Source organism: Nannospalax galili, unplaced genomic scaffold (assembly GCF_000622305.1).
Source record: "Nannospalax galili isolate Female #2095 unplaced genomic scaffold, S.galili_v1.0 scaffold107, whole genome shotgun sequence".
Taxonomy (NCBI): Eukaryota; Metazoa; Chordata; class Mammalia; order Rodentia; family Spalacidae; genus Nannospalax; species Nannospalax galili.
Window position 1 is genome coordinate 2302478 of NW_008358490.1, and position 13782 is coordinate 2316259.

At 40.1% G+C, this 13782-nt stretch overlaps 2 protein-coding genes across 2 annotated transcripts in view; one reads left to right on the top strand and one right to left on the bottom strand.

Moving 5' to 3' along the window:
* Positions 1 to 13782, top strand: part of Catsperb (cation channel sperm associated auxiliary subunit beta) — a 116601-nt gene that overhangs the window by 3262 nt on the left and 99557 nt on the right. Inside the window, exons 2-3 of the mRNA XM_008821753.1 lie at positions 3501 to 3589; positions 6523 to 6663. Coding sequence (XP_008819975.1) covers positions 3501 to 3589; positions 6523 to 6663 — 230 coding nt within the window. The remainder of the gene's footprint in view (positions 1 to 3500; positions 3590 to 6522; positions 6664 to 13782) is intronic.
* LOC103724608 (chromosome-associated kinesin KIF4A-like) lies at positions 8847 to 12524 on the bottom strand. Its single transcript, XM_008821734.1, has one exon. The coding sequence runs from the start codon at positions 12522 to 12524 to the stop codon at positions 8847 to 8849; it is 3678 nt and encodes a 1225-aa protein (XP_008819956.1).

The window sequence follows — 13782 nt, forward strand, 5'->3', positions numbered from 1 at the left end:
CCAGGACTTTTAATCTTATACTTCTGCTTTTCATGTGCTCTTTTACTAAGTTTTTAGACTGCCTTCCTTCCAACACCCTTTCCTTTGGTAGTTAAAAAAATCAGCAAATGAAGAAAATCAACAATATTTTGCTAACAGAGTACAAGAAATAGAAGTTTGAAGGTAAATCTTCAAAAAAAAAAAAAAAAAGGTAAAATAATACCAGAATCAAGGGCCATTGGTCAGTCTCACTGAGACAAATGTCAGAAAGTTTCTATTTGAAGATCTACTTAAAGTAAGTTTAAAAACGTGAGCAATAAGTCCCATGCAAGCTCAAACCAGACAAAATTCCAGCATAGACATGAAGACATGGGTAAGAAATCCCAACCCAACCTAAGGAACTTTTGGCAACTGATGGCTGCTGGGAGGATAGAGATAGGCTGTTACAGGAATGGGACTTGGTAGGTTAACCAGGTTCCAGTGGATGGACCCAAACTGATGGACATTTGGGTACATAAATCAGACTCTATAGGCTGTTTTATATAACATAAATATATAATGATATATAACATGTAAGATACCTAGTAGAGTAAATTGTTCAGGGGGAAGTAAGGGGGAGGTACAGATAGGGGAGGGGATCTAAATGCCATTAAATTATATGAAAACTGCAAAAATTCAAAATTTTTAAAAAATGTGAGCAAAGAACAGAAGTATGGAGAATGCCCATGAGCATGGGGAGAGGCTGGAGCATAGGTTTTCTACAAGAAAGTCTGAAAAGCAAGCCTGACTGCTGAAAATTTGTTTGGTAGAATAGGTGAAGGTCTTTAGAGACAGAAATGCCTTGCTCCAGTCTGACTTACTGTCAGGTATATGACCGTGAACTCAATGTCCTGAATCTTGTTTTCTTGTTCTTAAAGAACTCACAATGACATGGACAACCCAAAGCACTGTAAGACTACAATAACATGACATGTAAACCCTATGACTAGCTAATAGTATGTTATTCAAAGGAACTAGTTTCCTTTTGTTTATCTTCTTTCCACATAAGGAATTTATTCATTAGTAATAGTGAAGTTTTTTTGTTTGTTTTTGGGGTTTTTTGGGGTTTTATTTTTTTTTAAGCAGTGAAGTCATTTTGACTTTAGAATTAAATTATAGCTTAAAATTAAGTCTGGTAGCAGTACTAAGGATGGACAAATTGGAAAATGTGAGTTGAATGTGCTTTGAAACTTGCTTTAACAGAGATAACTTTACCACATTTCTGTAATGAGCACAAATAAATGGGATTTTATTGTTGTTTTGTGAGACAGTCTCATATAGTCCAGGAGAGCCTGAACTTCACTGTACAGCCAAGGATGAGCTTGAACTCCTCTTCTTCCTTTCTAAAGTGTTGATATTATAGGTGTGTATTGATAACCCCCAATTTACAGGATGCTAGGGATCAAATCTAGGGCCTTATGCATGCTAGGCAAGCATTCTACCAACTAAGCCACATCCCCTGTCCTACATAAATTAATTTTAATAATAAAGTTACATGGTGTAATTCTGGGTAAAAAAGGTGAAATTTTCTTAACATTATAACTCTTGGACATACATTAAGCTATGCTTGTAATACTTATACTGATATGCTTATGTCTAGAATTTTAATAATATTGAAACAATTATGTTGTATAAATAATATGCAATATAAAGTATTATTTAAATCTAGTCCTTTCTTCCTCTAACCCTGGTGAAATATTTGGACCTCCCTAGGAGTGTTTTATTTTGTTTCATTTATTTATTTTACAATTCAAACTATTTTCCAAGCAATGAAAATGTTAAAACACGGCATTGCATTCTAATAGTTATAATTGAAATCTCCAAGCCTATGGGACAGTTGAACCATGACCCTTGTCCCATAATGGAGGCTTCTTCCCGTGTTTAGGCCTTGCTGACAAGATGCCAGTGTTTTGCCTTTCCTCCTCTGCTTAGTGTTTAACTTCCTTTTCATTGTCTTGCTGACTTTTCAGCTTTGAGCCTTTCTGCTCCAACATTGTAGGCAGGCAGGGAGATGTGGTGAAGTGACCTAGGTCTTACCTAGAGGATCCTGAGATGTCCATCTGACAACTGCACCTTCTGGATCCAGCAGATATAAAGCCATCTTTGGGTACTTAACTTCACAGCCTTCCCCCCCACAGCACCCCCCTCCACAGTATTATTAGGACTTTCTTAGCTACAGTTTTCTCAACAAAGGCGAAATCTTCTCCATAACCCCAATAGTCATTTATTCTTTTATCAACCCTTAAAAAATATTCAGCTAAGCCTTGAAATTCTTTTGCTGATGTTGAGCTACTATTCAGAGGGAATTTTGAGATCAGGACCCTAGATAATCCTAAACTAGTGCTTTCTCACTAGTGGCCTATGGAAGGCATTCACATATCTTTGTCCCAAGAAATTGTGACTGTGCAGAACGCCCAAAGCAGTCGTGTCTTTCTCATCAAGCCCTCTCCTGTCCAGCCCACCAAATCAACCTCGTCCTTTTGCTAAGCCAGAGTCTAGGTCTGTTTCCAAACTGCAAAGATGTATGTTCTATTTTTTTTTTTAATGCCCATCAAGACCTCTTTCCTCCAACTCAAGGTAAGAAGAAGGGATCCTTCTCCCAACTTCTTCCTGTCAGTAGGTCTCTATCAGAGTAAAAATTCCCTCTCTAGCAAGGGGTGGTGGTCTAAGCCTATAATTCCAGCATTCAGGAGGCTGAGGCAAGAAGATCACTGTTAATTCAAGGCTATCTCAGGACTACATAGCTAGCAAGTTCAAGACAAACCTGGGCTAAGCAATGAGATCCTGTCTCAAAAATACTTAAATTCTCTCTAATCTCCAGTTTCTGGTCTTCTTATACTCAAGGATAAGGAATTGAAGAGTCAAGAACTGGTTTTTGACAACCTCTGAAAATTGACATCATTGTCTACTGTACTATGTACTTTATCTTAACACTTCAGCCAAACCTTCCTTTTTTAAGAGTCTTAAAAGCATATCTTCTTTTAAAAATATGGAAGATCTGGGTTTTATCTAAAGTGAAGTGAATTTTAAATTATTTTTTGTAAAAAAAAAAAAAGGAGGAGGAGGAGGAATTTAGACAGGATCTTATGTAGCCCAGGCTTGCCTCCAACTCCTGATATTCCTGCCTCTACTTCCTAAGTGCTAGAATTAAAGAAGTGTGCGTCCACACCTGGGTTTAAAATTAAAATTCTTATTTTTAAAATGTTTTGTCAGGCTAGAGAGGTGGCTCAGCCTTTAAGAGAACTGGCTGCCCTTGTAGAGGATCCAGATTTGGTTCCTAGCACCCACATGGTGGCTAACAACCATTCATACTCCAGTTCTAGAGGATCTGATGCCCTTTTCTGTTCTCTGCAGGCATTGCATGCACAGACGCACCTACATACATGCTGGCAAAACACACACATAGAATAAAAATAAAAAGTTTTGTCAGTGCTTTTCAAGTAAATCCTTCTATATGTGACCTATTTTTTTTCTTTATTTAGGTGAGGCGGTGAACCATTTTTCTTGTTCCAGCACAGGCTTCCCCAAACCAAATGAAATAATCAAGCTGTTTCTTTCCACCAAGGATTTGGTAAGGTCCACTAACTGCATGCATTATAGCCCTTCGTGCCCCTTTTATATACATGTGCAAAAAGGATGGCATTGTACTCTCTCATGTACCTTCTACTGTCCAGACTTGGGGAGGTGAAATCCTATGGAATTGTTTCTGTACTTGGATGGGTAGTATATTTCATTTGGCCATTGAGCATCCTGAGTAGCTTTGCCTTGTCATTGTTTTTAAATGATGCCTCTCCCACTTTTCTAGATCAGCTATAACAACCTTTATTTGTTATGGAGCTATTTGTTCTTTTGAAGTTTGATAGAGGTCACCTGTTAGAGAAAGAAACTTCTTTTCCATAACTTTGATGAAGAAATTTTTTCTTGCTTAACAGGGACCATGTAGCAGATGACATTTTGAGTAAGGGATATGACCTTTTCATTCAAATGATGGAAGACTTTTAAATAGTCACACAACAAAATAAAACAGGGTATTAAGATAGCCATAGAGCTGGTGGTATAACTCAGTGGTAGACAGCTTGCCTAGCATTCACAGGACCCCAGGTTCAATCACACACACACACACACACACACGCACGCACGCACGCACGCACGCACGCACGCACACACACACACACACACACACACACACACAATACGAGATAAGCCATGGAGCAAATGTTAACAAAAACAGAAGTTAATAAAAACATACAGATGGTTTTAAAAATTTATGACAAATACAAGAAAAAGAAAACAAAAACATTCCACAAAGATACATATATTTATCCCTAAGTCTGCTTTAGCTTGGGCCTAATTCCTTCTTGATATACCAAATAAATATTTGTTTTGTATTTATGACTCTTGTAAAGCATGTGCCCTTTTAACTGGTGATCATGTATTCTAGGAAATGAGTGGGCTTTAGAGGAAGACAAACTTACAAAGTTAGGATCAAATCTTGGGCCTACCATTTATGGTCTATGTGCTCTGAGGCAGGTTATATACACTTTAGTTTTCAGTTTTAAAATGAGAATTACAGCCTATATTTTAGACAGTTGTGGTAATAACTTTATGTTATTGCTAACATTTATAAAGTGTGTGCAGCAGGCAAAGTGTTTTATGTTTGTTATGAAATTTTAAGTTCACAGTACTTCTCTGAGGAAAATCTTTTGCCCTGATGACTTAAAAATCAGACTTCTGGCCGGGCGTGGTGGTACACACCTTTAGTCCCAGCACTCTGGAGGCAGAGACAGGCAAATCTCTGTGAGTTCAAGGTCAGCCTGGTCTACAAAGTGAGTGCCAGGCCAGCTAGGGCTATAGGGAGACCCTGTCTCAAAAGGACAAAAAAAAAATCACACTTCTGGAGCCAGCAAGATGGCCCAGTGGGTTAAGGCACTTGCTGCTAAGCCTAACGACATGATTTTGATCCCTAGGTCCCACATGGTGGAAGAAAAGAGCCGACTTCTGCACATTGTCCTCTGACCTCAATACTTGCACTGTGGCACACACACACACACACACACACACACACACATAAAATTATAATTAAAAAAATTTAAACCAGATTTTCCTCCCAAACTCCTGTTTCCATTCTCCCGTTCTTTAATCAATTTTATATCCTCTTGGTCTGTCTTTCCCTCTGTCCATCTATCAATTCACCCAACCACTCCATCTATCCAGTTTTTCTCCCTGCCACCACCCATTAGAATGTAAGTTCTATGGTGGCAGGGACTTTTGTCTGCTTCATTTACTTCTATGTCCCCAACAGCTACAACTCTGCCCAATTTATAGTATTTTTTTAAGTGAGGGTCTCACATGTAGCCCAGGTTAGACTTGAGTTCAGCATTCTCCTACCCCCAGCCTCCTAAGTACTGGAATTATGGATATGTACCACCATGCCCAGCTATTTCCCTATATTTTATTTTTTATTTTTATTTTTTTAAATATTTTATTTAATTTTATGTGTACGACTGTATTGCCTGCATGTATGTGAGTGCACCCATGTCATGCAATGTCACGGAGGTCAGAGAGGGCTTTGGATTCCCCTGGAACTGTAGTTAAGGACAGTTTGTAGCTGCCATGTGGGTACTGGGAATCAAACCTGGGTCCTCTGCAAGAGCAGTTAGTGCTCTTAACTGCTGAGCCATCTCTCCAGCCCCTATTTCCCTATATTTTATATTTTATTTTTATTTTTTTAAATATTTTATTTAATTTTACGTGTACGACTGTATTGCCTGCATGTATGTGAGTGCACCCATGTCATGCAATGTCGCAGAGGTCAGAAGAGGGCTTTGGATTCCCCTGGAACTGTAGTTAAGGACAGTTCGTAGCTGCCATGTGGGTACTGGGAATCGAACCCGGGTCCTCTGCAAGAGCAGTTAATGCTCTTAACTGCTGAGCCATCTCTCCAGCGCCTATTTCCCTATATTTTAGATGGAGAAACTAAAACTTAGGAAACTTTCCTAACTAGGATAACCAAAAGATAAACTGTAGTATTTGTCCTAGGTTTTCAGTAAAATCCCACCATTCTTGACTGAGGCATTTTCACATCCCTTTTCAAAATTGGGAAATGGGCAATCGAAATGCAATCGATGAGGTTTACTTTGCATCCTTCTTAATTTAGTCACATAATAATAATTTTACTAAAATCACAATATCTACATGTGAGAGCACACAGTTTGGATTTTATGATTATGAAAACCCCAAGCTTTCTTACCATTTTTATGAGAGAAACACCATAATAAAGATGGACTGAAAACCTTAGGACACATTATAGGTTACTGAGTTCCAAGGAAGGGCTTTTAAAATTCTAAAATTAGATTTTTGCCCCTGACTAGAGATGGAACTTATTAAAGATAGCGGTCTTTATCAGCATCTACTTTGTACAGATTTCTCCTCACTAATAAATTAATGTAATGTGCCTTTCTCTATCAAATTGTCATTCTTTCTTTATGTCCTTCTTTCCTAAAGAAAATCATCTGTTTTTTCCAAACTGAAAATGAATTTACTTCAAAGGGAAGACTGAGTGTCTTTACCTCAGGAGGCCTTGCTCCCAGCTTGATAATCATGAATAGCACATACTATGGCATCTTCCACTTTAACCTGACACTGGTAATTATGCTATATTTTGTTCTATGATCTTATTAAGAAGAATCATATTCTTTCTAATTAAATATGGTTTTTAAAATAGTGTAATTCAGTAATATTGATCTTTACATATGTTTTAAATCCAATAATACACTATGATGTAATAATTTTTATCAAAAAGTTATTTTTTAAGAAATTAGAACATCAATAAAAAAGAAAGAAAAGCATACTAGTAATAATATTAATAAAACAAATCATCCAGGCATGATGGCATGTGCTACAGTTCCAGCATTCAGGAGGTGGAAGCAGGAGAACTGCTGTGAGTTCCAGGCTAACCAGGAATCCATAGCAAATCCGTCTCAACACAATACCCCCTTCAAAAATAAATAAGTTAGAAGAAAATACGTTTTAAGCAGTTTATTGCTCATATTGTTTTTCATTCTTTTCTGTAGGTCTGTAGGTCTGACACCATTTCCCTTTAGCTTGAACTTCCTTTAGCATGTTTACATGGCATCTGCTGACAGAGAAGTCTCTGGAGTTCTGTGCCCCCCTGAAAATTTTACCTTCCTTTTAACAGATGTATTAAGATAAAACTCACATACCATTCAAGTCACCCATTTAAAGTATATGATTCATTGATTGTAGCATATTCAGAGTTGTACAGCCTCACTAGAATACAGTTTCAGAACATTTTCAACATCTCTAAAGACAACTTAGTCATTAGCAGCCACTCCCCATTCTCCTGCTCCCTAGCCCCAGACAACCACTGTTCTTCTTCCTATCTCTATAGATTTGCTTATTCTGAATATTCCATACAAATCATACAGTATCTGTGACTACCACTTTCAGTTTGAATATGTTCAAGGTCCCTTCATGGTGAGGCGAATATCAATACTTCATCCTTTTTATGGTTAAATAATATTCTGCCTAGACACCACATTTTGTTTATCCATTCATCAGCTGGTGAACATTTGACTTGTTTCTATTTATGGCTGTTATAACTAATGCCACTGTGAACATTTGTATATGTTTATGTGGTTTTTGTGGAAATATGTTTTCATTTCTTTAGGGTACATAGTCAGGAATGGAATTATTGGGTTATATGATAACTCAGTGTTCTAACTTTTTGAGGAACTGCCAAACTGTTTCCCAAAGTGGTGCTATTATTTTGTATTCCTACCTCTGTATATCCTAACTGATGTTTATTATCATCATGTTAGTACATATGAAATGCTATCTCATATGGTTCTCATTTGCACTTCCTAATGCTGCGTATCTCATGTATTTATCAGCCATTTGAATATCTTCTTCAGAGAAATAATTATTCAGATTCCTTGCCTACTTTAAATTGAGTTATTTATCTTTCCACTGTTGGATTGTATTTTCATATTCTATGCACAGGTCCCTTCCTTATAAGACATATGATTTGCAAATATTCTTTTCTCTATAGATATATTTGCACTTTCTTCAGAGTATCCTGCCATACACAAAAGTTACTATTTTCCTTTTAAGGAATGCTACTGCATCTGATTTGTTTGTTGTTGTTGTTTGTGCTTTTTATGTCCTATGTAGAAAATCATTTCCTAGTCTAAGTTCTTAATGATTTACCCCTGTACTTTCTTACAGAGTTTGGTACCTTTAGCTTTTATTTGGGGCCCTTTGATCCACTATTTAATTCATTTTTCTATACCATGTGAGATGAGTCTATAGTCATTTGGGGGAATATTAAGGTATATTTATTTAACATTTTAAAATGCAGACAATTTGTTTAACAGGGGATCCTGTTAAAATACTTAAAATCCAGATAGAGTCAGAGTAGGAAAATCCAAGCCCTGTTCCTGAGATGAAGAGTTGAGCCAGGCCTCTCCATCTGGACCGGGCTTCTTCATTAAATGGAGACAGCCTCAACTGAGGAAGCCTCAGCCTCACCTCCATGAGAAGACAGAATTGCACGCTCACAAAGAACTGAGGCCTGGTTCCTGATGGTTCCTGGGAACGTTGGTTGATTCTTCAGTATGTAGTTCGCATTCTGGACCAGAAAACAGTGGTCTTGGGTTGGGGGGCTGGAGAAAAACAACCATATTCAGCAAAGGTCCTCTTCCTCAATAGCAAGAAACCTAAAATCCAGAGACGTTATTAGAAAACCCTCCTGACTGCACCCTGGAAGTGTCTCCCAGGGCAGATGGAAAGTAGAGATGCCTCCACGCTCAATGGGTCTCTTCTTCAGAAGGAGAGAAGCCAGAGAAGAAGCTGGTATTGCTGGCCAGAGCTCTCCTCTTCTTCTTCCCTGGGGCTTTCTTCCCCTGGGATTCTGCTGCTCTCTGTTTTATTTCTGGGAGATCAAAGGAAAGAGCAAGAGCAGTCTTCCTTAACAGAACTTGATCCATATCACACATCTCTTTGAGGATCTTGGTGCTGGGCGTGGCACAGACAGGGTTAAAGAAGCTCAGTCCTGGGGTCACCTCTGTGGGATCGTCCAGCTTGAAGGAGCATTCAGAATCCTGGTTCCACTCGATAGAAGCCAAGCTATCTTGGCGGTTTCGGCACTTCGTGGGGTCACAGCCACAGGCCACACTACAGTCTGACCCTTGCTTCCTGCAGCCACACTGCTTGTTCCTACACCAGCCCTTGCAGGAACACCCTTGAATGATCTTCCTGGACATCTTAATGAATTTCCTTGGTTTCCATTCCTCATCCTCCGTATCACTATCTTCATACTCCTTCCCTGAATGCTCAGAATAACACTTTAGATCCTCAGTGTCTGCGCTTTGTGCTACCAGCTTGTCTTTAACACAGGAAGGCTTGGGTTTAGGTGGGACATAGTCAAAGGAAGAATCTGAAGACTGAAGGATCTCCGTAGAACGGTCAGATTTCTGTCCACGGGCTCCTTGGAGGAGGATCAGTTTCTGCCTGATGGCTTCATTCTCTTGGAGAAGCTGCTGGTTCTGCTCACACACTTCTTGCATTTTCCTCAGGTGTTCATCTTGACACTGCAGTGTGCTCAGCAGCTGCTGTTCCTTCCCAGTAATCGACTCCTCCAACTGTTTCTCTGCCATTCGGCTTTGCTGCAGCTGGCTGAGAAGGTACAGCACCTTCTCCTGGTGTATTTGCTCCACCTTGAGCAGCTCAGCTTTTAACTCTGTCTCTACCTCAGCAAGATGGCTTTGTTCCTCAAACAGCAATTTCTGCATGTTGGTGTAGCTGGCCTGGCTCTGTTTCAGGCTGCTTTCAAGCTTGCTGACCTGTATTTTGGAGGATACTGCTTCTCCAATTAAGTATTTTAGGGCACACTTGGCTTCCAAAATCGTAGCAATATTCTCCCAGCGTTGTTTTGGCCTGTCTTCGCTTTCTGCATCTAGGAGTTTTTGCTGAAGGTCAGCGATCTGGGCAGTCCTGAGTTCCACTTCAGTCTCTAAGCTTGCAATCTGCTTTGTGATGGAATCCTCTGACGCTGAAACTTGATCACATAGGATTTCACTTGTGAATGTGCACCTCCGGAATTTAGGAGGTGGGTTCTCCCTAGATTCCTGTTTTTCTTTAAGTTGAGCCACCTCTACAGCAAGGACCTTTCTGTCTTCAAGAAGGTCATTCAGATGACGTTTGGCTTCCTCAGTGCTGACCATAATCTCAATTTCGTTTCCAAGCCAGTTTTTAACTCGAGCCACCATGCCTTCTGTTCCACAGCTCTGAGTTTCTTTCCGTTTATCTGACACCTCCCGTTGCTTTTGGAGAGCGTCCTTAAGGCGTTTGTTGGCAGCTGCTGCCTCTTCAGTTTTACGTCTGAGCACGTTGGCCTGTTTCTGGAAGTTTCTCTCAAGTTTGAGCAACTCATATTGCCTCTTACGGTCTTTTTCTTTCAATTGAATTACTTCTTTGTCTTTTTGCTGCTTCCACTGTCTAGACTTCTCCGCATCCTCCTTCAGCTGGCGCATTAACTGTACTCGCTGGTTTTTCATTGCCTGGATCTCTAGGTTCAGTTTGGAGATGGTATGTTCTGTGGATTCCTTCAGTTTCAGAAGTTTGGACTGTTCGCTTAGTTTCCTCTTCAAATCAGCTATTTGGCCCTCCAGCTCTTGGAGACATTTGTGGCAGTGCTCACTCAGCTTACTTTGGTTGACATCCTTCCTTGCTGTCTGAAGTTCTAGCAGCAGCTCTTCCTTTTCCTTCTGTAGACTGGTGACTTTCGATTCTAGACTTTTAATGTTAGCCTTGTACCGCAACTGAACGGGCTGTAGTTGGCTATTGCTGCAAGTCATCTTCCTAGCTAGGGCCTCTTTTAGTGCAAGGGCTTTATTCAACTCGGTGAGCTCCTTAGACATCTGAGCTTGATGTAGAGCATGCTGTGTGGCAAAAGCCCCTGAAGACCTCCTAGGCTCTGGACTGGTTTCCTTGTGAGCTTCTGGTTCCATTGCAGATTCAGCAGATGCAGTTAGGCAAGCCATAGTTTCATCTGATAGCTGGATAATCACTTGTTGCAGGCTCTGAATTGTCTCTACGATTTCTTTTAATTCTTCATCTTCCAAAGTCTCCCCTAGCTTTTGAAGATCCAGTTTGCAGGCGGCATGATGCCTGAGCTCTTCCAGCTGGGCATTCATTTTTTCATTTGCTTGTTCTGTTAAAATGAGCCTCTCCAACATCTGGGCTGTCTGACCAGCTGCCTCACTCAGACCATGACCTAATTTTTCATTCTCTTCTACCAGGGCCTGATTCTTCTCCATCAGGGACTGTAGATTCTCTGATGGGTCTCCATTTATAGATCCAGGCAGGGCACCTCCACGTGCCTGTAACAACAAAACCTGTAGCTGTCGTACCTGTTGCTTAAGATGATTGAGTTCAGCTGTCTGGGGATCAATATTAATAACAGGTTTGTTCTTGATTCTCCTTGCTCTGTCAGCATAGCGAAGGGTATTTAATGTTTCCTCCAGACTGGAGTCAGCAGGACTAACACAAGCGATCATCAGAGTGTGGCTGTTGCCTCCTAGAGAATCTTGAAGCAGCCGAGTTAACTTGGAATCTCTGTAGGGCACAAAGCTGCTCTTTTTGTCATCTCCAAGAGCACTGATGACGTTTCCCAAGCACAGGAGTCCTCGGTTAATATTAATACCCTCTTTTAGGCGATCCCCTTCAGCCTTGGTTTTCTTCTGTCTTTCTGACCCAGCAAGGTCTACAAGGCACAGCTTAGAGTGAAAGCTTCTGTCCTTGTCTGCTTTTTTTCTTTGCCTTACGGATATTGTAAAGATAGCATGAGATCGGGAAGACTGGGAATTCATAGCTGTGGCAGCCACAGTCCTGGAGTTGTTGCCCTGCTCCAAACAGGAAATGGTATCAGAGGCAAGGGAAACAGTCCTCTCAGTGAGTCCCACAATCCTTATGCCAGCCTTAGGATCCTCGCGGATACTTATTTGAGAAACTCTCTCACGAGATGAGCATAGAAGATCCAAAATTTCTTCATTGTAAACCTCCAAGTAAGAGACTTTCAGAGTAAATTCAAATTCACTCTTCTCGTCGATTTCCTTGAAGAGAAGTTGTATCGCCCTGGGAATAACCCCGATTGTTGGCTCATTCCCCTGCTCTGCAGTGTATGTGCCTCCCATTGAGTAGGTTTTTCCAGAGCCAGTCTGTCCATAAGCCAGGACGGTTGCATTGTAACCTTTAAAAATTCCCTTTATGAGTGGTGCCACTGCTGTATTGAAGACCTCCTCCTGTTCCGTAGAAGGGTCAAACACAAAATCGTAGGTGAAGGACTTGTCCGCGCCAAGCATCACCTGAGGCTCCCCAGGCACGAAGGAAAGGCACATCTGGCAGCCCTCACCAATCTCTTTAGGGGCCAGAGGGCGACACCGCAGTGCGACTTTCACAGGAATTCCCTTCACCTCTTCCTTCATGATCTTCTGCACCTGCTCAAACTAAATGCCCTTCCCACATCTTCTCCTGGCACCCTCCCAACTGGAGTTTTAACCGCCAGGTTTCAAATCCGCCCCAGAGGCGCCAGCCAATCAGAGAGCAGGCCGCCTGCGGGCGGAGCCCTACGAGCCCTGGTCATTCTTTTGCGTGCACTCTCGCACCGTTTGTTGAAGAGTATTCTTTTTCCTTATTGTTTTAATGCTGTTGCTTTGGTCTGTGTTTCTAATCTTATGTTAATATCATGTTGCCTTGATATTGCTGATTTGTACTACATTTTGAAGCGTGAATTTTCTGACTTATCTTTTCCGTTTTTTCTCGTCTGGGTCCCCTGGGCTTCTTTGTGAGTTTTAGGATAACCTTGCAAAGATCTACAAATAGCCTGCTGGATTCTGCTAGATTGTGTGCAATCTGCAGATAAATTCGGTTAGCGTTGGCATTTTAGTAATATTAAGCTTTCAAATGATGAGTTTGAGACATCTTTCCATTTATTTAGATCTTTGATTTCTACCAATAGTGTTTCATAGTTTTCAAGAGTATACCTTTTAATTCTTTTTTTGTTAACTCTGTCTCCAAAATTTTATTCTCTTCTATATTTTTCTTTTATCTTTCAACTTTGCTAAACTTACTGTGAATTCAAAGGGATTTTTAGTAGTTACCTGAATTTTTGGAAACTGGTTTTGTCAGGTACCATTCCTGGTTGGCTTGATTTTCTTTCAGCGTTTTGAATATCCCAGTCTAATGTCACTTACCACTGTTGTTTCTGGATAGTTTTTCACTGTAGTTACTGTCCCTGTAAGCAGTGCATCATTTCCCCTGCACTTATTTGCGTTTTTCTCTTAATATTTTTCTGACTGAGATTCTCTTGAGTGTCTGAGATTCTCGAATTGTATGTCTACTGAATTTTGAAAGCCTTGGATAATTATTTACCCATCTTTCTGCCTACTTTTTCTGTTTCTTTTCCTGTTCTGACTCTAATTATGTACATTTCAGAAATCATGATGTCCCACAAGTCTCTAAAACCACTCATTTTTCTTTAGTTATTTTCCTTTTTATCTAAATTTAAGTGATATATAAAATATAAAAATTACACGTTAAAGGAGTATCACATGGTGTTTCAATACATGTTCACATCATTTCTTATGAAGAAGATATCAAAACCCCGTTTTGTAACTTTTTGTATCTGTAGTCATGCTTACTGTGTCCTTCTTCATTATTGGGTAGTTTCAATCGCTCTATGCC

What these genes read in the sequence shown, in the direction of transcription:
- LOC103724608 (XM_008821734.1), bottom strand. Translation starts at nt 12,524, where the DNA reads ATGAAGGAAGAGGTGAAGGGAATTCCTGTGAAAGTCGCACTGCGGTGT.